General features: G+C 40.8%; 1 protein-coding gene across 1 annotated transcript in view; it reads right to left on the bottom strand.

The window, feature by feature from the left end:
* TRAM1 (translocation associated membrane protein 1) overlaps positions 1-17,844 on the bottom strand; it is a 38,428-nt gene extending 20,584 nt beyond the window's left edge. The window contains exons 1-6 of the mRNA XM_012770788.3: positions 17,470-17,844; positions 7,827-7,890; positions 5,709-5,830; positions 5,479-5,595; positions 3,889-3,947; positions 1,517-1,601 (exon numbers count right to left, since the gene is read on the bottom strand). Coding sequence (XP_012626242.2) covers positions 1,517-1,601; positions 3,889-3,947; positions 5,479-5,595; positions 5,709-5,830; positions 7,827-7,890; positions 17,470-17,592 — 570 coding nt within the window. The 5' untranslated portion in view covers positions 17,593-17,844. The remainder of the gene's footprint in view (positions 1-1,516; positions 1,602-3,888; positions 3,948-5,478; positions 5,596-5,708; positions 5,831-7,826; positions 7,891-17,469) is intronic.
* Between the last annotated feature and the right edge of the window lie 9,819 nt (positions 17,845-27,663).

The following is a 27,663-nucleotide window of genomic DNA, read 5'->3' as shown; positions in this document are numbered from 1 at the left end:
CGCGGCGCGGTGGCTCACGCCTGTAATCCTACCACTCTGGGAGGCCGAGGCGGGCGGATTACTCAAGGTCAGGAGTTCAAGGCCAGCCTGAGCAAGAGCGAGACCCGTCTCTACTATAAATAGAAAGAAATTAATTGGCCAACTAATATATATAGAAAAAATGAGCTGGGCATGGTGACGCATGCCTGTAGTCCCAGTTACTCGGGAGGCTGAGGCAGTAGGATTGCTTGAGCCCAGGAGTTTGAGGTTGCTGTGAGCTAGGCTGATGCCAAGGTACTCACTCTAGCCTGGGCAACGAAGTGAGACTCTGTCTCAAAAAAAAAAAAAAAAAAAAAGGAAGCTAGTATAGGTTTCAGAGAAAGAGCTAAATAAAGGAAATAAAGTTGACTTTTGCAATACCATGGAAGCCTGACTTTAGAAGTACCCAGGGCATAACTAGAGAGCAAGATACTGCTATCCTCCAACAGTTTAGTGTTTGCTCAAATAAAATAAACAAACACCTTTACCACATGCTAAAAAGGGAATGCTCCACCCATTTCTGGAAAGGCTTTGCTGATGAATATATAACTATGTTTTACTTGTTCAATACTGAATTTTTCTTTGGGACTTATATACAGAATTGTTAGTTTTAATCTGATTACACGTCACTTGTGAAGTAGATTGCTAAGAATATCAGTAAGAAGAAACTAATTTTGCTCTTTCTTTCTTTATTTTTTGAGACACAGTCTCACTGTGTTGCCCGGGCTAGAGTGCCGTGGCATCAGCCTAGTTCACAGCAACCTCAAACTCCTGGGCTCAAGAGATCCTCCTGCCTCAGCCTCCCGGGTAACTGGGACTACAGGCATGCCCCACCATACTGGGCTTATTTTTTCTATATATTTTTAGTTGGCCAATTCATTTCTTTCTATTTTTAGTAGAGACGGGGATCTTGCTCTTGCTCAGGCTAGTTTCAAACTCCTGACCTTGAGCGATCCTCCTGCCTCGGCCTCCCAGAGTGCTAGGATTACAGGAGTGAGCCATCACGTCTAGCCTAATTCTGCACTTTAAAAATCAAATTTTAATTTACATTACCAGTATCTATATATGTTTTTTTGAGTTCAACTTCTTATTTAATATCTAACGTTCCTCCGTTATTCTTTTAAAAAAGCTAAGACAAATATATGCCCACCACCCCCAACCCTGTTCCACTTTCCGGATATTTATGTATGATCCTGAGAGTTCAATCTGTCCCAGGTATTCTCACTAGTAATATAATTTTAAAATGAGCAATCAGCAAGTCAAATGTAAAAGAGTCCCCTCTAAGTTAAAATACTAATTAAAGATTTTTAAAGAAATACTGAAGGATTTTAGTCTTTGTGTAAAGGGGGGTGGTGGGAGAATGACGGGAAGAGTCGAGGTGAGAAGGAAGGAGGAAGGGCAAAGATGTGAGGAAATACTTAATTTTACAAACACTTTCAAAAAAAAAAGAAAAAAGAAAAAAAAGGACAAAACTTTTAAAACTACAATCCTAGCTTACTTTTTTGGTCTTCTGGAAGTACAGTTCAGGAAAAGCATGAAGCCAGTAAGCCAACTGTGATATGTAGAAAAACTTCATTTGAAATCTGTACAAAACAAGAAAGTGAAGAATATCTTTTAAAGCATAATATTTGTAAAGAATAAAATAAAGGATATGCTAAGTAACTACCTTTTTCCTTATCATTTTATACAATATTCTGCGTATCTTTAAACAACTCTTCAACAACCACTTTCCCCGTCTCCCTAGAATATTCCCACTATCAACTCCCCTGGATTAAACAAGAGGCAAAGACATGAATGCTGTAAACATGCATACTAGCTGGGAGAAGCCAGAGTCTCTGTTTTTTTTTTTTTTTTGACAGAGTCTCACTCTGTTGCCCAGGCTAGGCTAGAGTGCTGTGGCGTCAGCCTAGCTCACAGCAACCTCAAACTCCTGGGCTCAAGCAAGCCTGCTGCCTCAGACTCCTGAACAGCTGGGACTACAGGCATGTACCACCATGCCTGGCTAATTTTTTCTATATATTTTTAGTTGGCCAATTAATTTCTTTCTATTTTTAGTAGAGACAGGGTCTCACTCTTGCTCAGGCTGGTTTCGAACTTCTGACCTTGAGCAATCTACGGGCCTCGGCCTCCCAGAGTGCTAGGATTACAGGCGTGAGCCACCACGCCCGGCCTAGAGCCTGTTTTAATAAATACTGATTAATTAATACTAGTTAATTAATATTGATTAGTATGTCATGTTAGCTACTGAAAACATAAGAAACATACTCAATACACAGATCTATATGGTTTCATACAGGAATGGAAGGGCAAAAATTCTGACACAAAAGCAATGGCACACAGATTAATAGTCACCTGAAATTGAGACAATCCCAATTTCAAATACCCTCTCACTTTTTTTCTGCTTAGGGAAATATAGTGACTATACCTGGTTGGAACATGGAGACAACCCCCAAGACGGAGGCAGAGCCAGGACTAAAGAGAGGAATAAGGCATAGAAAGGTTCTCCAGGGGTATATCATAATCAGTCTAGATACAATAGTCTCCCCTCACATTATATCCCTCTAGCCCTTCTGTGTCTTCTTTATTCTCCCTACCCACCTCCTGCAGAGGGGAATATAGTCCCATATAAACATGTTTATAACCCACTCCACAAAAGTTCACTGAACTAATAAAATTTTAAAAATTTACAAGATGATTCAGCACAGTGGGTAATATTGTTGGACTTAAAGAGATCTATGTTCATGTTATTCCCTTATTTACTTTGTATCTTTTTCTCTAATTCTCACATTATAATGTATTTATAAGTACTTCTATGTGACAAGCACTGAAAATCTAGCTGGTACAACAAAGGTATGAAATAAAAAGATATTTTCTACTGCAGCCAAGGCACATATAGCCTTGGTGGGTATGGGCACAATACAAGACTTACATAAATGAGACAAAAATTATAGAACAATCAAAACAATATATAGACTGGGCGTGGTGGCTCACGCCTGTAATCCTAGCACTCTGAGAGGCCAAGGCGGGAGAATCGCTCAACGTCAGGAGTTCCAAACCAGCTCGAGCAAGAGTGAGACCCCGTCTCTACTAGAAATAGAAAGAAATTAATTGGCCAACTAAAAATATATAGAAAAAATTAGACAGGCATGATGGCGCATGCCTGTAGTCCCAGCTACTTGGGAGGGTGAGGCAGAAGTATCGCTTGAGCCCAGGAGTTTGAGGTTGCTGTGATCTAGGCTGAGGGGACAGGACTCCAGTCTGAGCAACAGAGATTCTGTCTGAAAAGAAAAAAAACCAACAACAACAACAAAATATATAGATAATTCATAAAACATAAACCTAAATGATGAATTCAGGGAAGCAAAAGACCAATACAGGGTCAATTATCAAGGAAAATTATTAATAACATGGAACAGTGGTACTAGAGCTAGGCTTGAAGAATGAATAATTAAGCTAAAGGTTTTTATAACCACTGTAAACCTGGCAGCACTATAGAAACTCTGAGGGCTAGAAAGATAAAAAGAAAAACCCCTAACTTCAAGAAACTTATAGAAGAGGACAAGAAAGGAAGAAATGAGAAAAAAAAAAAATAGGGGGATGGGGAGCAAAGAAAAGGAGCAAGAAGAAAGGGAAAAGAGTATTAAGATTGTCACAATCAGCTGAATCAAGCTAATAAAGATGCTGAAAAGATTATACACATTACAAAAAGTACACAAGAATTTTTTTCTTATGGCAGTGAGACTGTTAAAGACATTAATCTTTTTTACGAATCTGTCTAAGATTCTAAAAAAAAAACAATAATAAGAATGAATTCTGCTTAATATTGACATGACTACGGTGCTTAACAAAGGCCTGTTAAAAATGACTTACGTCATCAGGTTATGGGGATAAGCCCTCCATAAGATAGTTGGGTCTGAGATGTAGTTTTCCTAAGAAAGAAGACATAAAAATTAACCTATGAGTACAATGAAAACTTCTTGGAAAATAAGATAATATTTTCATTTCTTAAACATTTACAGTTTCCCATATAAAGTTCCAAAGAACCCACTAAAGGTAAATCCTATAATTGTTTTAGTTATTTTTCAATTCAATTTGAATTGCTTACTTTAGCAAAATGAAAATCCATGATATGAATGAGACATGGAATCAAGTAAGACATAATTACTGGCCTTCAAAAACCTTTCAATCCAGTAGAATAAAAAAACACATGTACACAAACATAAAACACCCAATAAATAGCAATGGTATATAATAGAGTTAGAATAACAGCAAAAAAAGAAATGAATTTTGTCACAAGGATTTCAGGAAATGATGTAGCACCTAACAAAAAACGAAGGATTAGAGTGCTGCCAAGTTTTATGAATTTATGTACATAAAATACTATCCAAATCTTTTTCTTAGATAACCAGATCTATTCGGTGAGAATTACCACATATATAAAAAAATCAAATCAAATCAAATCTAAAGTGACTTACCTTTTATAAGAGTATTTTTTTTTTTTTTTTTTGGAGACAGAGTCTCGCTTTGTTGCCCAGGCTAGAGCGAGTGCCGTGGCGTCAGCCTAGCTCACAGCAACCTCAAACTCCTAGGCTTAAGCAATCCTCCTGCCTCAGCCTCCTGAGTAGCTGGGACTACAGGCATATACCACCATGCCCGGCTAATTTTTTCTATATATATTAGTTGGCCAATTAATTTCTTTCTATTTATAGGAGAGACGGGGTCTCGCTCTTGCTTAGGCTGGTTTCGAACTCCTGATCTCGAGCAATCCTCCTGCCTCGGCCTTATAAGAGTATTTTCTCACAGAAGTGAAACTTTTATGGTTTTTTAAGACTTTATAAGATTTTAAACTAAAATTTACATGTCTTCATACAGTATTATTAAAGCGGCAGAGTAAAATGGAATGAGCACTGGATTGAAGAGTTGAGTTTTAGTCTATTTTCAACATTAAGTATTGTACCCTAAAAATTCACTGTCTGCTATTCATCTCTAACATAGTGATTAAAAAAAAATATGCATCCAGCAAACTCAAAAGTATGTAAACTATGGAATACCATACAAAGTTAAGGGACTGTTATATATGCTTATTTGTTTCAGAAAGCCTTTTCTCTCCTCATTCATTACAGTGATACAATTAAAGGTTTTGACTGCCTCAACTGAAAAGTTATACATTTTAAGTTTCTTACTTAGACTGTTTTTAAAGGAGGAAATGACTGGAAATATTACAACTCCTACAACCTAGTAGGAGTATTACTAATATCTTACCCTTTGCTAATACAGAGGTATCTGCAAATGACTATGAGTAAGGCTTTCCGAAACAGCAAACATAGTTTAGAATTTTTGCTGTATAAAAACTTAACTGAAACAGAGATGTATCACTGAAATTCTTAACTTATACTTGTTCATTAACAGAGTTCCTAATCTTAGATGAGGAAAGAGAACAACAATATGAAACATACTTACAGAGATTAGAATGAATGTGCCCCAGACACAAGCAAAAAGGTAGAATGCACTAAGCTGACCAGATTCATTAAACTTGCTGTGTTTCGTTTTGGAGAAGTGCATTCGCCTGTTAATTTTCTAAAAATAAAAACAGCCATTAGTAATTAAGAATAAAGTATATTTTCAATATATAACAGAGTATGGAAAGCTAGTACTTTACAAAGCATAGATTTCTAAGATTGTATACTTACATCCAAAACATACTCCTGAATTATGGCATGAATAATTATCGCCACTAGCATGTAGAAGAAAACTGTAGCCAAATCTTTGATACCATAGTAATAAAGGGACGCTGATTCAGTATCTTGTTCTTCTGAAGGCCAAAAAGGACATACATACACAAAAATATACATAAGGTTATATACAACACAGTTATGAAAACAAACAAAAGAAAACTAACCTAATAAAAAAGTTCTATACAAACATCATAAACAAATTGCTCCTGGGCATCTTGAATCTTAAGGGGCAAAGAAAACTGAGGAGACTACCTAGAAATCTAAAGTTTCAGAAATATAAAGACTTGACACATGTTAGTTACAGCCACCAAAGACCAAAAAACAGGGAGAGGAGGCCACATTCAATAAACTGATATTACCCTAGGGGTATATATTAGGTTGATAAAGTTATACCTAGCCCATGTGCCTGTTTTTGTCAAAGAACTTTTGAAACTTTCTACCTCTACTTTCAAACTAGACATTACATTATGATTCTGAAGGAAAAACTGACTTGATCTGTTTTTTCCATCAGAAAACAAATGGAAAAACAGATTTTTTCCCCATTTGTTCTGGTCTATAAGTTATATTTGGGACCTGTACTTATAATCCTTTAAGCAATCTATAATCAATATCTTTAAGCAGTAGAGATAAAAGCAACTACAACTTAAAATTGTTTTTAGTCCTTGCACTTGCTATAAGTTTTCAAAACAAATCTGTATCAAATACTTATGAATTGCTAATACTTCTTGTTCTCAAGCTTTATGTTTATGGGGACCATTTAGGTAAATGAGTTTTATTCTTCTCTGGCATATTCAAATTTCAAAACAACACTGTAGTTTTGAGTAACCTGATATCTAAGTCACTAAATCAAACATTTACAAAGGTATATGTAACTGAACAAAGCCCCAACTCAATGTTATATACTATGTGCCCTTACATTCTAAATAGAAAACCTCTGGACAGGTTTACTGCCTCTGAATGTTAATATTTTATTAACCAAAATTATCCCATTCCTCACTCGTGCTAGTTAATATTACTGTCTTCAATTACAATCAACTTCCAATAACAACTTGATTTTCACATAGAATAATTTAGAAAGAATACATATTTTTTTAAGAGACAGGGTCTTGCTCTATTGCCCTGGCTGGAGTGTAGTGGTGCAATCATAGCTCACTATAAGCTCAAACGATCACCCTGCCTCAGTTCTCAAGTAGCTGGGACTACAGAAGCAGGCCACCATACCCAGAGGAAAAAATAATTTTTTTTTTTTTTTTTTTGAGACAGAGTCTCACTCTGTTGCCCCAGCTAGAGTGTTGTGGTGTCAGCCTAGCTCACAGCAACCTCAAACTCCTGGGCTCAACCAATCGTCCTGCCTCAGCCTCCCAAGTAGCTGGGACTATAGGGATGTGCCACCATGCCCGGCAATTTTTGGTAGAGATGGGGTCTTGCTCTTGCTCAGGCTGGTCTCGAACTCCTGAGCTCAAATGATCCGCCTGCCTCAGACTCCCAGAGTGCTAAGATTACAGGCATGAGCCACCAGAAATAACATTTTCTGAAGTAAAAAATAAAAGTGTAGTTTCGACACTATTACCGGATAATTTCTAGAGTTTCCAACATTCTCTCTAATCAAAGCAATTGTTAGAAGTAGAGCACAACAAAAGTGAAAACAAACTTAAAAAAATTGTTATTACAGGTCCAAAACATAACCTATAAGTCAGAAAAACTGAACCCGAACATTGGGCCTTTACCTGACTAAACAATGACACTTTAAACAAATTTAAAATATCTGCTATTCAAATTTTCTTATGAAAAAATCAGAAGGCAAAGAAGGCAAAACAGAAAGTTCTTTGCTTTAAGCCCAGTCACAAAAATATATAATAAATATTAAACCCATAAAACTGATTTTCATATAATATACAGGATAAAGTCAACCAAAACCACTAGATCTAGCATTACAAAAATCAAAATAATGTTTAGTCGAATCATGGATGAGGTCTGTGACGATTAACTTAGAACCTAGTGTTCATGGAAATTTCCAAGTTTGTTCAACGGAACATTTACTTAAATAGAAAATTCTTAATGAAAATTACCTACCTGTTGCAGGGAGGGTAACATTGTACTGAAGAGTAACAAAAATGATAGAAGCTTTTGCTGTTATCTAGAAAGAAAGAAAGAAAAAAGATCAAGTCATTTTTGTAACCCTCCTCAAACAATAGATCCAGGTAAAAACATTACAAGCTCTGTCCTCAAACCTAACAATCAAGGGCCCCCTAGTTTCTGTGGCACCCTGACAGGCATAACTGATCACCAATGAGTTAATTTACGTCACCAGAGTACTCTTTTGCAGTTTAGATAAGATTGCGTAATTCATCCCTAACTTTAAGAGACACTCTGCAGTTCCAGAAAACTGTGATTTGACAAATGATGATTCTCTATTCTAAATCTATGCAATGAACACAAAGTTCCTACTAAGAAAAATTTTAAATGTAAATGAATAAAAGTAAAAGGAAGCACTGTTAACATGAGAAAAATGGATCAAAGGTAGGGTCTCTGGTGAATGTGTTAATCTCCCACACACCTGGCATAGTTACATGGTCAATGAATGTTTAACTGACCTGACTACTGATAAAAGTAAAGTGGTCAGAACAGATAAACAGAATGCTTAATATTTATTAGGCACCAGGGACAGTGCTAGACAAGAAAGAAGAAAACAAAGATGAATGAAATAACCCTTGATATCACAGAGCTCGGTCATGTCAGGACAGGTAAACAAACTTATGTAAGTGCCAATAGTTTAAGCTGTGGGGTACTCAGAATAAACAACACACTTTTTTGTTTTCTTCCTGGGGTAGGGAATGGAGTATGTTCTGGAAAGGCTTCTCAGAGGTGGTGGTGGTAGAGCTGTGTCCTGCTGGAAAACAGAAGTTCCCTAGGCTCACAAGGTGGGATAGAGGGCAGTATAGGGAAAGGAAACAGAAAGTGCAAAGGTCAAGTAGCAGTAAACATAAAGGCCAGGCATAAGCACACTTCAGGTAGTGGTGGAAAAGACTAGAGACAGAGTGCCAGGAAGAACCTTGTTTGTTGAGTTTAGAATTTATTATAGCACACCAACTGGAAAATTTTGAGGAGAAGGAAGTTCATTTATGCCTGTTAGAAAGATTGTTGTCTATGATCTATAAGTGGTCTGTCTCTTAGGCCCTGCTTGGAGCCATTCTCCATGCTGCAGCCAGAATGATCTTCTGACTATGTTACCACACCCTCACCCACCTGCTCAGGACGCTTCACTGGTTTCCCAGCTTTCTAGTATAATGTGGCCTATACAACTCTCCCTGGTCTGACATCTTCGCTCTGCCTCTGCAGCCTCATCTCAGACCATTGCCTCCTGCTCCTTTGCCCCTGTACTTTCTCCTACTGTAGGGTCAGTGCACACGTGGGACTATTTACAACACTTGGAAAATCTACCCCTCAGATCTCAGTGCAATTATACATTTTCAAGGAAGTCTTCCTTGTCTTCCTAGAGTAGGTCATTTCCTTTGTTAGATTATCTCAGAGAACTGTGTTCTTTTTCTCTAAAACATACACTGTGGCTTGATTATATTAATAATTTGTCTCACCCATTAGAAAGTAAGCTGCCTAAGAGCTGGGACCATACCTGTTTCTGCTCATCATGGTATGTTCAGAGCCCATCATGGGTCTGGCACATATTAGGTGACTAATCAATATTATTGAATAAATACCAGATAAAACATGAATTGCAGCAAGCACACAGGCAAGAACAAGACTTCTGCAAGACACTACATGAAAGACAATAAGGTCTGAACCAAGGCAGTGTAGTGGGATAAGGAGGCTCTTATGAGGCAAAATAAGGTTTAGTAAGTAGGAGGAAAGAGTCAAAGATTATTTATTGATGCTTATAGCAGAGACTTCTGGAGATATACAGGTTGAAAGACCAGGAGGCAGCAAAAACCTAAGTCTAGAACTCAGTAGGGAAAACCTAGCTTAGGGAAGGATTTGGGAGTGTCTATTTACAGATTGTACTTGAAGCTGTGAAAGGACATAAGCTTTACATAAAGAGTGTATAGTATTTGCAGAGAAGTAGGACAACATCAGAGCTGTGGAGAAAAAGCCTAAACTTCAAGTCCCCAAAACTAAGAAGAAATGGTCAGAGAGAGAATGAAGAGAGCATGGCGTCCCTTAGCCAAGGGGAAAACGTTTCAAAAGGTGTGGTTAATAAGGTCAAAGTTTCAAAAGAGATGTGTCAGGGAACGAGTACAACATACTGGACAATTTAAGAAGTCATCAGTGGTCATGGCTTGAGTAATTTCAACGAAGAGGCGAGAGCAAAAGCTGCATCACAGTAGACTGAGGAACACAAAAGGGACAAAGTGATATCCAGTAGATGTCTGGCCAAGATTCATGTTGTTTTTAGAATAGGAGAGACTGAGCTTATGTGGAGGAACGGGAAAGGTGACAGAGAAAAGGGAGAAGTTAAACACACCAGATATCCAGGAGATTCTGATGCTCGCAACCAAAAAAAAAAAAAACAACAAAAAAAAACAAAAACCACACAGGCTAAGGCCCAGGGCAGTGGCTCACACCTGTAACTTCAGCACTTTGGGGAGGCCAACCCAAAAGAATTACTGAGCCCAGGAGTTTGAGGTCAGCCTGGGCAATGTAGTGAGACCCCATCTATACAAAAAATTTAAAATAACAAAAAACACAGGAAGAGGATAAAGGATGGAAGGATATGACAGAGAACAAAATTGTAAGGGCAGAGTACTACTGTACTCTTGAACAATTTTTCCTCTTAGACTGGGAAAAAGGTAGTTAATGGATGAGACAGATAAGTTCAAAAGACAGGAAACTGAAGAAATTCACACCTGATAAACTTTTATTTTCTCTGTGGGGGAAAAAAGCAATGTCACATGTTAAAACATAATGGGGGCCGGGCGCGGTGGCTCAAGCCTGTAGTCCTAGCTCTCTGGGAGGCCGAGGCGGGCGGATTGCTCGAATTCAGGAGTTCGAAACCAGCCTGAGCAAGAGCGAGACCCTGTCTCTACTATAAATGGAAAGAAATTAATTGGCCAACTAAAAATATATACAAAAAATTAGCCGGGCATGGTGGCGCATGCCTGTAGTCCCAGCTACTCGGGAGGCTGAGGCAGGAGGATTGCTTGAGCCCAGGAGTTTGAGGTTGCTGTGAGCTAGGCTGACGCCACGGCACTCACTCTAGCCTGGGCAACAAAGCAAGACTCTGTCTCAAAAAAAAAAAAAAAAAAAAAAAAAAAAAAAAACGTAATGGGGACCTGAACGATGAATATTTATATAGTTCCTATAGGGAAAGGAGCTGGCCAGGAAAAGTAAAAAGATCACTGGATGTTATTAATGTCTAAGGTCAGAAACCTGTGGTTTGTAATATTATCTATCAGTGTAAGTGTTTGACTTTGTCATAACGCTCTGCAATCTGTGAATTGAGAGGCACAGAAAAGGCAGATAGGAGAGTAAAGCCTGTAGGAAGAAAACAATGAGGGGCTAATATAATGAAAAAAAGGAAAGGGGGCCAAGGTACCATGCTAGAGAACTGGCTTGGGAGGAGCAGAATAAGAGAGGTGAACAAAACGCAGGTTGAGGAATTCAGGATCTGGAAATCAATCAGGCATGCATGATAGAGTCAAGGATAGGGCCACTAAAGTGAGTTGCTGAACTGTGACAGATATGAGGGTCACTTGAGTAGAAAAGGCTAGTATACTAAAAGACTACTATATTAAAATTTGGGTCATTCCTGAGGATTCATTAGAATAGAATGATGGCGTGAGTTTCTAGGGTAACACTATTTTCATGTGATTATTTTTAATAAAGTCGATTGGTTACTAAATTTCATTTAGTTTTTCTATCTTTGTTTAGACTTCATCTCTCTCTCTCTCTCTCACACACACACACACACACACATACACACACACACACACACACACACACACACACCCCATATCTTTATTTCTAGTTTGTAATATAAGGTCACTAACACAGTGAAGAAAACTTTGTTAAAGACTCCTTTACGAACAAGTGAAATTCTTCAAAGATTACTATCAAATTCTAAACGCAGCAAAAATTAGATTATCCTTTTATGCTAGCCTTTGAAATAAAATTAAAATCTGGCCTCCAGCAGGTTTAGCACGTGACATTACAATGAGAAGAGGAAAAATATAAACTACACTTCACAAAAAAGTTTACAGAAAACCTAAAGCAGTAATCATGCTGCCATTTCCAGGCCTCCTAAGCCTCACAGCCCAGCCAGCATAGTTTTAAATGAATACCACAATTATTTAATAGTAAGATAAGTTAGTTTGGAATAAAAATATGCTACAGAAATATATAATGCACTCAAGTCAGAAGTAAAAATAACTGAGTTTATAACAGTTTGGGACATTTATACTGCTTCTCTCCCATTTATAAGAAACACTTATTCAGATTCATCTTAAATAGGTTACTATACACTCCAATGAATTATATATATATATATATATATATGCTGTATGTAATATCATAACTATCATGACTTTTTCTTTTTTTTTAAAGAGACAGGGTTTCACTTTGTCATGCAGTGGCATCATCACAGGTCACTGCAACCTCAAACTCCTGGGCTCAAATGATCCTCCCACCTCAGTCTCCTGAGTAACTGGGACTACAGCATGTACCACAATGCCCAGCTAATTAAAAAAAAAATTTATAGAGATGGGGTCTCACTATGTTGCCCAGGCTGATCTCAAACTCTTGGCCTCAAGGGATCCTCCCGCTTCAGCCTCCCAAAGTGCTGGGATTACAGGCATGAGCCACCATGCCCAGCCCATAATATTTCTTTAACTGAATGGTCACCAGCTGGGGACTGGTATCTTTTCTTGTTATATTGAGATATTAACTATTTTGTACTTGTTAAAGGAAGGTATGACTACTACATGGACTGGATTCCTGAAAGGTAAAGGCAATTCTTTTTTTTTTTTTTTTTTTTTAATAAGTAGAGATGGGGTCTCGCTCTTGCTCAGGCTAGTCTCAAACTCCTGAGCTCAAGTGATCCTTCCTGACTTGGCCTCTCAGAGTGCTAGGATTACAGGTGTGAGCCATTGCGCCCGGCCACGACAATTCTTAATATCAAATTCTACTCCTCACTAGCTTATACAAAATTTAAGTTCTTAAAAAAGAGAAACGTGGCACAGAAGCTTGTGCCTGAAATTCCAGCTATTTGAGAGGATAGTCTGAGGCTGGGAGTTAGAGACCAGCCTGGGCAACATGGCAAGACTCTGTCTCTAAAAAAAATATTTTTTAACCACTTCAGGACCAGAGTCAACTGTAATCGACAGCCACAGATGAACTCGCACATCGACTTTAGCTGACAGCTGTGATATGACTTTTCTAATTTTTCATTTATCAAAATAAAATTGTGAACATTTAAAAATAACGTAATGAAACATTTAAAAATAACATAATGAAAACATATATGTATACGTTACCTATTCTGATTTACATTACAAGTAAAGCTGCCTGTAAAGTAAAACAAGCTTTCAGTGCTTTAAAGCTTTCCTCATCACACAAGAGCAAAACGAACTCGTCATCAATGCACAGCACAAACTATCGTGCGGATTATGAGTGCCGGCTGTGGGCAAGGTTTCGCGGCCGGTGAGCGCCGTACCGAAGTGGTTAAATAGAGAGAAGGAAGGAAAACATTGGCAACGACCATGTGTTGTCCCAGCTACTTAGGAGGCTGAAGCAGGAGGATCATTTGAGCCTAGGACATTGAGACTGCAGTGAGCTATGATCACACCACTGTACTCCACCCTGGGTGACAATGAGACTGCATCTCTAAATAAATATATAAACATTGGCATTAAGACAATTTAGGCTTAAAAATAAAACAAACCCATAAAACTGTTACAAAATCGTTGTAACTGTAGATCTCCCCAAAACCTGTATGGCACATCCTATAGATTTGTGAACATTTATCTGGAAAGTTAACTCCTTTCTAGAAGGAAATACTTCTCTTGTGAATCCCTAACTCTTCACTCCTTTTCCACATCTTCACTTTCAGAAAGCTTTCTAAGCATTCTTACATTTTTCAACTGTTCAAATTTTTCTAACTCAAATATGAAGCCATTAATTAAAGATCATGATTTGTATTCTGAGGACAGATACTGTAATCAAACAATGATTTCAGGGTCCCGCGCAGTGGTTCACGCCTATAATCCTAGCACTCTGGAAGGCCAAGGCAGGAGGATCACTCAATTTCAGGAATTTGAAACCAGCCTGAGCAAAAGCGAGACCCCGTCTCTACTAGAGAAAGAAATTAATTGGCCAACTAAAAATATATAGAAAAAATTAGCCAGGCATGGTGGCACATGCCTGTAGTCCCAGCTACTTGGGAGGCTGAGGCAGGAGGATTGCTTGAACCCTGGAGTTTGAGGTTGCTGTGAGCTAGGCTGACGCCACAGCGTACTAGCGCAGGCAACAAAGTAAGACTGTCTCAAAAAAAAAAAAAAAAAAAAGGAAAAGAAAAAAAGACTTCAAAATTCACAAGCAATTTTGGTAATATGAAGTTCCCTGGAAATTAAACTCTTATATTTTCCACAAGCAGACTATTTTTTATCAACCTCTTCAGTACATATAATCTCTTAGAATGATGCCAACTGCTGAGTTATTCTCTCATATAAAAATGCTGTTTTGTATTTTCAAACTTTGATGAGTTTCCAAGGAATAATAATCACTACTGTTTATTGCATGCCTCTTATAAGCCAAGCATTGAACTAGGTATTATACATATTAGTTAATTTAACTCTCAGAGTAACCCAATAAACCCATCTTATAGATAAACTTAAGTTCTGAGACGTCTCAAGTCACCCGGTCAGCAAGCTGCAGAGCTCTAACTTGAACATGGACCCCTTTAGCTCAAGAATCCATGCTTTTATAGTATATCTATATTGCCCCTTAATTTTGGCTAGTAACAGTATGTTACTTCTTTGTTGATTTCACCATAAATCCTTTGACATATCCTCAGTATATTTACACAAAAGGCTTAACAGTTCTGCAAAAACATAAACTTCCCTATTATTCCAACACAAATATTTTAATTCTGTAATTATGTTAACTTTGAGATTCAGTAGTATTTTAAAAGTCAAATAACAAAACTCACCTAGCCAATATTTCCCCATACCTACATACTTTCAAGTCCCAACTCTTTAACATATGGTAAGAAAAATGAACAACTTGCACACTTCCCACTTTTGTAAACCACTTTAACACCTGCTTTCAAATTGACTTTAAAAACTTCCATTTAGTATTTTTGCTGTGTCCTTTTAGATTTACAAATTTTACAGATTTATATAAAGGTGAAAATCCACTCACTGTTAAAAAGTAATTAACATGTGAGGCAAGGTACAGGTGGTGAACATCCCTATAAATGTAATAAGAGAATGTGAAACAGTTTATTAAAAAAAAGCAATACCATTTCTAAGTGTCAGAATTTCTGATTTATATTCCATTTTATTCAAGGAACTGCAAATATGCCTTGCAGGTCATAGTTCTCCTAAATTATGTTTTTAAAGTCAGGAATTCTCAACCATGTAGAGATGGGTTCTAGTAAGTTACACAAACTAGCTGAATATATTGCATATACAGAAGTATTACTTTTTTTTTTTTTTCTGAGACGGAGTCTCACTCTGTTTGGTTTTTTTTTTTTTTTTTTGAGACAGAGTCTCACTTTGTTGCCCAGGCTAGAGTGAGTGCCATGGCCTCAGCCTAGCTCACAGCAACCTCAAACTCCTGGGCTCAAGCAATCCTCCTGCCTCAGCCTCCCGAGTACCTGGGATTACAGGCATGCACCACCATGCCCGGCTAATTTTTTCTCTATATATTAGTTGGCCAATTAATTTCTTTCTATTTATAGTAGAGACGGGGTCTCGCTCTAGCTCAGGCTGGTTTCGAACTCCTGACCTTGAGCAATCCACCCGCCTCGGCCTCCCAGAGTGCTAGGATTACAGGTATGAGCCACCGTGCCTGGCCCAGAAGCATTACTTTTAATATTAAAGCAGAAAGTATATGTAAATATCAAATTCAGAAAATGAGTACAAATATTTAGCATTATATTTTTAGTGATACCATACTTTAATATTATCCCAATCTTGCCGCAATGGCTGTGAGAGATTAGTACAGGTGATATTATTTCCTATAGAACAGAAGAATTGATGCTTGGACTTGGGTCACCCAGTAGGTAAGTGGCACAGGCACTGCCTAATATATAGCTTATGACATATGTTAATTCCCTCTACCTACCTTTCAACTGTATCTACCTCCTTAGCACTGGTTTCAAACACAGACGACACTACCAGGAATAAAAAATATCTATATCTAAAGCCAAAAAAGCCCATTTGAAGACAAGCAAAAAATAAAGTAAAATATTAAGTTATCTAATAATAAAATTAAAAAAAACCCAATGGGCTTAATTTAAATTTATTCTTAGGAGAGTCTGGATGATTTAAAAAATAAAAATAAAAAAAAATCCATTCATCTTTTGGTCACTGGCAGTGTCATTCCATTAATTTTTCTCCAAGATTCTTAACATCGCTCCTATTTTTTTAAAGTCCCTCCTATGTCCCAGGCACTATTCTACATGCTGGAAATAGACTGGTACAAAATCAAATAAAAATCTCTGCCCTGTCTGTTAGCCGACAGGAAGGAGGAGAAAAAGCAATAAGTAAGTAAAATTAGTATGGTTGATGAGACATAGAGGTTACAGAGGAATAGAAACGAAAGAAGAAAAGGAATAGGCGTACTGGGGGAAAAAACGTAGGATGTTACATGTTCACCTTGCAAAGTTTATTACCCATATTCAACAGCTGTTAAATAAGTCATCAAAATACCAGATACGTGGGAAGCGAATTTACACACTCCTGACATTTCCATACTCTCTCACTTCAATAAACAAAAAATTACTCGACTCTCTGGCACTACCGTGCAGAAACTCGATTTACTTATCAGAAACCTTGTTTCTTCAAGGCAAAAGCAGGCAAAAAGTTCCCCGTGTAGTAATAATACCAGCTTGAGAAACGAGAATTAAAACAATCGGGTGCGCCCTCAGTGTGCCGGTGCCGAGCGGCCACCGCCCTTCAAGCAGGCAGCAGATAGATGCCCGACTCCGTCCGCTCCTCGCTCACCCCAGCCTCGGCCCTACGAGGGGTCTCCCTGTCACTTGGGGCCTGGGGTCCCGGCGCTGGCACGCCCCGACCCCGGGGGCCTGGCCTCCGCGTTTCGCCCGCCGGCCGGACGCACGCCGCGGCCAGGACGGGCCATCGCCCCCAAATCCGCCCACCGCCCCGAGCCAGCTCGGCAGCGCAGGGGCCGCCCCCGCCCGCCCGCCGGCCCCTAGCCGGCTGCCACGTAACCCTTCGCGGGAACCAGGAACTGCTCGGCGCGGCCGGCCGGAGGGGGCGGCGGCGGGTCGGGGAAGGGGGCGACACGGCGGCCCCGGCCCCCTGCGGGCGGCGACGAGGCCCACCCGGGCTCCGCATCCCCAGGCTGGCGCGGGGGAGCTGCCGCCGGAACCGGGCGGCGCAGGCCCGCACCTCGGGGCCAGGCGGCCGCACCTCCCCCCGGCCCGGGCCCCCGGCGGTGCGGGGCGGACGAGCCGGGGCGGGCAGCCCGGGCCCGGGCAGGGGGCGGCAGGGCAGGCGGTTGGGGCGAGGGGCGGGCTCACCTCGAACATGAGCCCCAGCAGGAAGACCATCGCCACACAGGAGACGATGTCCGCGTGATTCTGCAAGACGAATTCGTGGCTCAAGACCGGGGGGCTCTTGGTGCTCTTCTTGCGAATCGCCATGGTGGGGCCGCCGCCCGTGCCTGCAGGTGCTCCGCCCCGGCGCTGCTCTTCCCCGCTGCTCACCGACTGGTCGCCGCCGCCGCCGCCGCCGCCTCCCCCCGGCTGCTCCTCACAGCCCCGCCGCAGCAGCTCGCTGGGGCTTCACTTCCCATCCCACGGCCAGTACGCAGCCGCCGGGGCCGCCCGGGAAAAAAAAAAAAAAAAAAAAGAAAAGAAAAAAAAAAAAGGGAGCCCGCAGCGGGGGCGAGCATGCGCACCAGAGAGACGGCGCTCGCTCGTGCCACCGCCCCCGCTGCGAGCCCACAGCGCCACCTGGGGACCGGAGGCCGCTGGCCGCTCCGGGCTAGTGTACAGGAACCCTAGCTCGTCGCCGCCGCTCCGCGCCAGGCCGGGGGTTGGGAGTCGTTTGAGGCGCGAGCTTGCTGCGCCTGGCCAACAGACTGAGACCCCTGCCTGATCCCGGGGCGGCCGCGTGCTGGGGCGCGCTTGGCCTCAGGAGTGTCTCCCCCGCCCGCCCTCCTGGTCACCCTGGGCTTGGGTGCCAGTGGCTTCCTCCACACTTGCTTGTCACTTCTCTAAGCCACTGCCACCGTCAAGATAATCTAAAAATACGAATACTGCCTGACTACACAAGGGTACGGCGCGTTCTCCAGTTTTAGCATCCGCCTTAAAAATTAACCTGAGTTAAACACCCTTGGGGACTTTTCCTACGCTTTGTAAGTTTGGACTAGCTTAAAACAAAAACACAAAAACCAAAAATACTGTCCCTGATTGGTCCTCCTACCCATCCCCATCCCCTACTTCATACTGAAGGGGATGGGATCAGTTTGAGTTTACTTTGCTTTATATATATTTTTTTATTAACACTTCTTAGTAATTTAGGGAGATAGTAAAAAAGGATCATGGATTAGACGTGTCCTTCTCTTTCATCTCTTTCATCGTTCTTCCCAAATCAAGAGTCCTTTGTATTCCTTTTCCTGATGAATTGCTCCACTGTTTACCCCTTTGCGAAATCTAGAAACCAAAATCATCCTAGATCGAGCCCTTTCAGCACCCTTCCATGTCCAATCTGTCACCAAATCCAGACAATTCTGCTCCTCTTCCCCCAACTCACGGCCGCAGCTTCATGAGTGGACTTGTCTCTTGCAAGACAACTCTGATGCAATCAGATATTATAACTCTGACGGAATCACTCATTGGCTTAAGAACGTGGGTTTTTGAATCAGAATTCTGCCGATAATACCTGTATGATCACGGACAAGCTATTTTATCTCTATGGAGTTGGTTTCGTCATTGTTTATGTCTTCATTTATTCCAAAAATACTTATTAGGTGTTCACCATATGCTAGGCACCGGAGATACAGAACTGAATGAAAAATATGCATTAACCTATTCTTATTGGCTTTCACTCTAGTGGGGGGCGGGGGTGCGGAGAGAATCTTTAAACAAAATATCAAAAGTGAAACATATGTTAAATTAAGTTGAGTGTCCAGGAGAAAAATAAATCAAGAATAGGGAAAGTGTGAGGGAGTTTCAGTATTTGCCTGAAGACCTGAAGGGCATGGGGGAACAAGCCATGTGGCTACCATCTACAAAGTGGAGATCATTGGAGTACTTACTTTAGCAATTAAATGAGATGATTTAAGGAAAGTGATTAGCAGAGACTTAGGGCTTTATAAATTTACTTAGCTATTATTATTTTTTTTCCTTTCTGGGCAATCACTAGTTTCACTTTCCTTCAAATCATCTTCCAATTTTTACATTAGAATGATGCTTCTAACAGGCTGAAAAGTTTTCAGTGGTTTCCCTTTTCCGTCATGGAAAGCCAGCATGACTAAATAGGATTTGGATCCTACCTACCCAAACAGGATCCTACCTACCCTTGCCTGTGTAGACCCCAATCTCTTTGTATCAGCACTGCTGACTACACAGACTATACAGTTGGCACTCAGGATCAGTGGGTTCCATGTCAGTGAACTCAACCAAGTACAGGTCAACAATATGCAAGAAAAAAAAATTGTCTGTATTGAACCTGTGTAGACTTTTTTCTTGTCATTATTCCCTAAAATAATACAGTATAACAACTATTTATGTAGCATTTACATTGTATTAGGTATTATAAGTAATCTGGAGATGATTTAAAGTATATAGGAAGATTTCGTAGGTTATATACAAATACTACACCATTATATCAGGGACTTAAGCATGGGCAGCTTTTGATATCCACAGGGGTCTTGGAACTAATCCCCCAGAATACCCAGGGATGATTGTACACACTGTAACACGCGGTCGTCTCATGCTCCACCCTGCCTTTGTGCCTGCTGCTGCTTCTGTCTGGAATGTTTTCTCTTCTCCTCTCATGTATCCAGCAGACTCTGTTCTTTCAAGTTTCATTTATGTATGACCTTCACTGAAATCCGTGACTGACCTAAGTAATCTGTCTTTTATGATTCAATTGTATCTTTTTTCTTTTTTTTCCTGTGCCCTCTGATAGCAGACATTTGTTATTTTTAAAAACAGCTTTATTGAGATGTAATTTATATAAGGTAGTTCACCCATTTGAAGTGAACAATTCAATGGTTTTTAGTATGTTTACAGAGTTGTGCAACTGTCACCATAGCCCAGCTTTAGAATGCTTTTATCATCCCCCACAGATAGCCTGTACATGTTACTAGTCACTCTCCATTTCCTCTCAGTCTTGGCAGCTTTTGCTGACCACTATTCTATTGTCTGCCTTTCTCTATTTGCCAATTCTGGACATTTCATCTAAATAAACTCATAGTCTTTTGTGGCTGAGTTCTTTCACTTCAGATAATGTTTTTGAGGTTCATCCATATTGTAACATGTATCAGTACTTCATTTCTTTTTATGGCCAAATAATATTCCATTGTATGATGGATATACATCAGTTGATTCATTTGGGCTGTTTCTGCATTTTTACTACGGTGGGTAATGCTGCTATGAACATCTGTGTACAAGTTTTTGTTTGAACACCTGTTTTCAATTCTTTTGTGTATATACCTTGCAGTGGAATTGCTGATCATAAGGCAATTTTATGCTTAACCTTTTGAGGAACTTGAACACTAATGGTGGCTGCATTGTTTTGTAACCTTAACAGGAAAGTGTAAAGGTTCCATATTCTTTATTTGCTTGCCAACACTTGTTATTTTTTGTTGTTTAATCATATCTATCTTAGTGGTTATGAAGTAATACCTCATTGTGATTTTGTTTTACATTTCCTTGACTACTAGCCATTTCATGTGCTAACTAGCCATTTGTATATATATTTTTTCTAGAAATGTTTATTCAAATACTGTACCATTTTCTAAGTTGAATTTTGTTTTAAAATTCTATTGAGTTGGGTGCTGGGTGTGGTGGCTTATGCCTATAATTCCAGTGACCCAGGAAGCTGAGGTGGAAGGATCGCTTGAGCCTTGGAGTTTGAGGCTGCAGTGAGCTATGATCACAGTACTGTACTCCAGCCTGGGCAATATTGTGAGACCTCATCTCAACAAAAGAAAAAAACTAGTTCCTCGACATTAAGAATGTTTAAAAAACACAAAGAAACTAACAAAAATGAAATAAAAAGGTTTAAAAATAAAAATATATAACATTTATTGAGTTGTAAGAGTTTTAAAAAATATATTCTAGATCTTAGTAGTTGTATGATTTGAAAATATTTTCTCCCAGTCTGGGGATTGTCTTTTTATTTTCTTGATGGTTTCCTTTGAAGCACAAAGTTTTAAATTTGATGAAGTCCAACTTATCTATTTTCTCTTTAATCACTTGCTCTTGGTGTCCTAAGAAATTGTTGCCTAACACAAGATCACAAAGATTTACTCCCATGTTTTCTTATAAGAGTTTTATAGTTTTAGCTCTTACATTTAGGTCTATGATGAGTCAATTGTATTTTGTACATCACTTCATTTTAGCAATTACCAAACTGTATTCTAATTGTTTCTAAGTCTGTCTTCCCACTAGATTAGCGCTCCTCAGGAAATGAGAGTCTTTTCATCTTTGTATCACCTACTACTTGGACTTATGCTGTAGAATTTTTGGTGCTCAATATTTATTGAGTGAATGAAAAAAAAAGACTTCATATGGACTAGCATAAAAGCTTAAGATAGCTTACCCAAGAAGCAAATATAAAAATGAAACGTGGCTCTACAAATTTATTCATTTTAAAAATATTTAAAGAGGACTTGTAATGCACAAAGCAAGTTCTGAGTATGAGGGATATAATTATGAATAAGACAGACTTAGTGTTTGTTATGGAAACTCATACCTGGAATAGAAGACAGATAATAAACAATTATCAATGTGATGGGTATTTTCAAAGGGACAGTGAAACGTGCAATGCAAGTGTTCTAGGTCATTTGGAAATGAATTGTTCAACTAATGTCAGTTTTAAAACTGAAGTTGGCCCTTTAAGACCTTACAATCTAATTATTTTTCACTCCTTTTTGAGAAAATACCCACAATTGGTCTTCTTTCAGTTGCTTATCATACTCTGGTCAGCTGTAGGACTTGAGATGACCGTTGGGTTTGGTAAGATTGAGGTTGTGTGGTTGTGTGAATTTGGGTTGTCTGGGGAACAGATGCCAAGACAGAGTTAAAAGCACAAGAGATTTATTGGTGATAACAATTGTGAAAAGTAAAGGGAGAGGAGTCATCAGGGAAAGCCTTCAGACCACAACATAGATCTGATCCCTATGAAAGGGAGGAAGTGCTCAGACTGAGATGCAGCTGAGAAAGTTTTGGCCAGGCCCGTGGGGAGCTGCAGCACAGACTCCCCATCGAGGATTTCCTTGCTGGGCAGAGATGGCGAGTCTCTGGACACCACTGCAGTGCCCAGTCGTGCACTGTGGCCTCCTACCCTGCACTCTTGCCATCTTCCACAGAAGGTCCTGGCTTCTGTCAGGAGGCCCTCTCTCCACAAGTCTCTCTTGGGCTCTGGTAACCGCTACTTCTGCTTGACTCTTCAGGAACCCATTGTTAATAGCTGCTGGGTACTGCACTGTCCTGTGTGGTTTCCTTACACCCTACCCACATCTTTGAAGAACGCTTTTAGGAAAATTCCCCCAAATCATTGAATACAAATGTGCCATTTGCTTCCGCTAGGACCCTGACTGATATGGAAGTCATTAGTGACTTTGAAGAGAGTTTTCTCTGGAATGGTAGAAACAAATGGCTGATTGGAGTGGGTGCAAGAGAGAATGGGAAGGGGCAAGATGGAGGCAGGAGTACAAGCAACTCATTTGAGGGGTTTTCCTGTAAGAGGAGGCAAAGAAATGGGTAAGTGGCTGAAGAGGGGTCTAGCTAAGGGTTTTGCTTTTCGTTTTGGAGGAGCTATATTACAACATGTTTGCATGCAGATGGGAATGATCCAGAAAAGTGAGAGCTTTCTTCTACAGGAGACACTTGCAGAAGGAAAGTGCCTGAGTACGTCAGAGGTGACAGCATTTAGTGCCCAGCTGAGCACCCACAGTGACAAGGATGGGGTGTCCACAGTAACCACAGGGAGAGCAGGGTTTATGGGTAGGTTGATAATAGCAAGATGACATTTCCTCTTCTGATGGCTTCTATTTTCCCAGTAAAATATGAAATGAAATGATCAGGAGTGGGTACAGTGTGATGGTGTTTGAGGAAAGAATGGGGCAAAATTGTGGAGGATGACTGGATTAAGGGGATACAATCATATAGCAGGATCCACTTGACATTTGGGAACATAAATTTAAAGTGAGACTAGTAAGCAGAGTTACATAATTTTCTCCCATCACATCTCCCTGCTTGGATACAGGTGTGGAGAAGGCAGAGTCAGGCTTTGCCAGGCTGGTACGACAGAGGGGCCGGGAGGTGAGGAATGTGCACAGGTGAGGGCAGAGGTGATGACAAGAAGGCCACGAGGTGGTGACTGTGTTTATGACATTTTGTCATCCTCTACCCTGACAGGCCACCCTTTTCTGGGATGAAAGGCAAATGTCTGCAGGCTGCATTACTGGGGCTCCCTTGCCGCTGACTTCTGGGTGGAATGGAAGTGGAAGGCAGTGGCAGGTGCTGGCCGAAACGAAACGTTTCGAGGATCTATTTTTTTCCCCTTGAACCCTCTTTGCCTTACTGTGGTTCTGGCAGTGACTGTGCTTGTCACTGCCCTTGTCAGGTAGCTCTTCTCTCACTGGTTCAGCCCTTAGCATGCTCCAGGGGCCTCGTTCTCTCCCTCGTGGCTACAGGCTGTTGGTGGTAATGGCTTCCCATGTTCCTTGTTTCTGGCTACTTCACTGTCACTTGTGGGTTCCCTCAACCTGTCTGTTCCTCCATGACTAGGCCCTTCATTAAACTCTCTCCAGATAAACCCTTTTGATTGGGCTGTCTGTTCCTCGTCAGTTTTCTGACAGAGAAATAGCGCTAGGGCTTCTGACTTGGAGATGCCTAGGGGGTTGAAGAATTGTTGTGCAGGGTGGTTGGCTGAGGAGGAAGTGGTCAGGGAGTGGGAGGTTGGCAATGATTTCAGAGGTTGTGCAGTCACTGGCAATAATTCGGGCAGGGGAGGAGGATGGGGGTGGGTGGCCAAGGTGGGTGGAGAAGGAGAGTTTTGGAAGTGAGGAGTGAAGGCAGTAAGAGGCTAGGATGTGCCGTACACACGTCACCAAGGACGGAAGGAGCAGAATGGGAAGGGAGCTGGTGAAGAAGCCAGGTGCTAACATCTGCTATGAATGAGGACTCAGAGGGGTTAGCAGATGACTGTCAGGGGGGTGGGGGGTAGTAGGTGGTATAGTTTCAGAGCATTGGCCTCTAGAAAAACTAGGGTTTTTGAGCCAGGGAGAACAAGTATCTGTCAGCAGCAATGAGGATCATGAAAGATGCCCACTCCACCCCGAGGCGCTATGGTATGTGGGGCGTGGGAGGGAAGAAACAGCCACCTCTTGAGAAGTCTCTAGGGAAGGCAGGTTTCAGTTTTCAGTTAGAGCTGCAGCCAGGTTTCTGAGCAAGAGGGTGAAGAAAACATTCAGACAGAGGTGGAGGGTATGGAGATTTGACAGATGGCACACCTGGGGTTCTGGGGCATACAGGGGAAGGGCTTGGGGCCTTGTGGGGAGGAGAAGGTGGTGATGATGGATGACACTGGAGTTTGACCCTGGAGGGGACTAATGTGGAAAGGGTTTTGAAGCATGGAGGAATTATCCTGATGGCCTTCTAGGGGAAAGTGGGGAATCACTTCTCATTGTAGCTTCCTTTTCAGGATTGGCCTCTTAAGAAGTTTATAGGGAAGGGTGGCTGTGGTTAAATCCTCTGAGAGTAGGTCACAGTGGTGGGAAAATTGGTATTACTAAGGCACAAGGGGCTCTGGAAGCCTCCTTTAAGCACACTGATTGCTCATGTGTGTCTAGCACCATACAGCTACTATGTATACAGTAACCATGTTCTGAGTAAGTGATACTTTGAAAATGTAGCCTGGACCCTGAAATGTTAGGAGTCTCAGGATATTTTTGATGACTTTTTATAAAAGGTCATTATTTGGGATTAGGTCTATCCAGGAAAATTTGTGGCACAGGGTTACTGTAATTATGAGAAATGTAAAAGAACAGAAAAATGATCTTTGCTTTCAGTGAGGTTATGTCTAGTTGGCCATACAAAACACATAAGAGAATAAAAAACCTGTTCTGAGATGATGTGAAAGTGCAAGAAAGTGCCTGATAGACATAAGATCTAAAATGGCACTATTTGATTTCACCTATCCTAGGGCATAAATGAATGAATAAGAAACTAATATTTGTTGCATGCTTACTGTGTTATATGTATTTTGCTTTTACATATATCATTTAGTCATCACACACACCCTATAAACTAGATTTAAAAATGGAGAAGCCAAGGCTCAGAGACATTAAGTAATTTGCCCAAGGTCACAGGGCTAGGAATCTAGGAATCTTGTTTTTCTGCCAAACTCATTCTTCTTCTTTTTTTAAAATCAGAGTCTTGCTATGATGCCCAGGCTAGCCTTGAACTCCTAGCTTGAACCGATCCTCCTGCCTCAGCCTCCTGAGTAGCTGGGACTACAGGCATGTGTCAGCAACCAAACCTATTCTTGTTTCATGTAAATAGTCCTCTAGGGGCTTCACTTGCCAGAAAGACCCTAAATTTCCAGAGAGCAGTGATTCTCAACCTTATCTCATTCCTAATTCATTCAGGAGACTGGTTTCTGCCCTGACAGAAACACAACACTTATAACACACACAAACAAACAAAAAACCCCAGATCATTTATCTGTTTACATGCTATTGTTATATCATTTACAGCAGTGATCCCCAATCTTTTTGGGACCAGGGATTGGTTTCATGGAAGACAATTTTTCCGTGGATTTGGGAGAAGATGGTTTCAAGACGATTCAAGACTTTACATTTATTGTGCAGTCATACCTCTGCACTAATGATAATCTGTGTTTGTAGCTGCTCCCCAGTGCTAGCCTCACTGCCTCAGCTCCACCTCAGATCATCAGGCATTAGATTCTCATGAGGAGCGCACAATCTAGATCCCTCACATGTGCAGCTGACAGCAGGGCTTATGTTCCTATGAGAATCTAATGCCGCTGATCTGACAGGAGGCGGAGCTTATGTGGTGATGTGAGCGATGGGGAGCCACTGTAAATACAGATGAAACTTCACAGGCTGGGCACGGTGGCTCACGCCTGTAATCCTAGCACTCTGGGAGGCTGAGGCGGGAGGATTGCTCGAGGTCAGGAGTTCAAAACCAACTTGAGCAAGAGCGAGACCCTGTCTCTACCATAAATAGAAAGAAATTAATTGGCCAACTGATACATATAGAAAAAATTAGCCGGGCAGGGTGGCGCATGCCTGTAGTCCCAGCTATTCAGGAGGCTGAGGCAGTAGGATGGCTTGAGCTCAGGAGTTTGAGGTTGCTGTAAGCTAGGCTGACACCACAGCACTCTAGTCTGGGCAACAGAGTGAGACTCTGCCTCAAAAAAAAAAAAAAAAAGAACTTCACTTGCTTGCCTGCCCATCACTTCCTGCTGCGTGGCCCCATTCCTAACAGGCTACACACTGGTATTGGTCCATGGCCCAGGGGAAGGGGACTGCAGAATTACAGTATTTTTTAAAAGTATAAAATTGCACTCATCTTGTGAGGAGGAAATTGTATTTCTATGAGGAAGAAAAACTACTCCATTAATATTTAGAAATTATATAATCTTCTTGAGTATAAGTTTTGCTACTATGGAAATGAAAAAACAAATTTATAATGCAGTGTTTCCACTAGTAGGTAAGACAGGCAGGAGATGGCACATTACACTTGGAGGTGGATCTGGCCATCGAGGGAGAGCTGGCTGGTAATGGTTGTGGACACTACTGTGTCTCTCTAGGGGTAGACTGTGATCCTGTGACCAATAGAAGCTTAAGGAGCCCAAGGTGGAGTTTCTCATCTTAACCAAGCACATCATGGCCTGAGTAATATTTCTCTGATTAAAGAGATCAGTTTCAGTAAGTGGTGAATGCAAAGTGAAGAAACGGAAACAGGAAGTGTAGACAGTATTTTCAAGAAGCTTAGCTTTGAAGGGGAGGAAAGAGCAGGTAACTAAAGAGGATTAAGGGAGTCATAGTGGGTTTTGTTTTTGTTTTCGAAGACGTGACAGTTGAGCATGTTTAGATGATGAAATGGAGGGGAGAGAGGAACAGGTATAAGGCACAGGGGAGAGATGGGAAAATTGATGGAGTTCTTTACAGTTTGGGATCCACCAGAATACAGGTGGAGGATTAACTTTACATAGGAAAGGACACACCTCTTTTCACACTGAAAGGAGGGAGGAGGAAAGGTTAGTAAAGACAAGGCAGTCACAGAACTGAGTGTAGAGGTTCTTCAAATATGGATGTGAAATCAGGAAGGGCACTGCAAGGAGGACTGTGAGCCAAGTTTCTGTTTTGGATTGTTAAAAGAAAAACTACAGACGAAATAAACTTGACAAAGTTTACTTGAGCATTAAAGGATTCATGAATCAGGTAGCACTCACAACCAGAAGAGGTTCAGAGAGCTCTGCTTTAGCAGTGTGAGTAGCAGGCTGAA

This window comes from Microcebus murinus, chromosome 7 (genome assembly GCF_040939455.1).
Source record: "Microcebus murinus isolate Inina chromosome 7, M.murinus_Inina_mat1.0, whole genome shotgun sequence".
Lineage (NCBI taxonomy): Eukaryota > Metazoa > Chordata > Mammalia > Primates > Cheirogaleidae > Microcebus > Microcebus murinus.
Note: the sequence above shows the minus strand (reverse complement) of the source record. Positions and strands in the feature narration are given on the sequence as shown.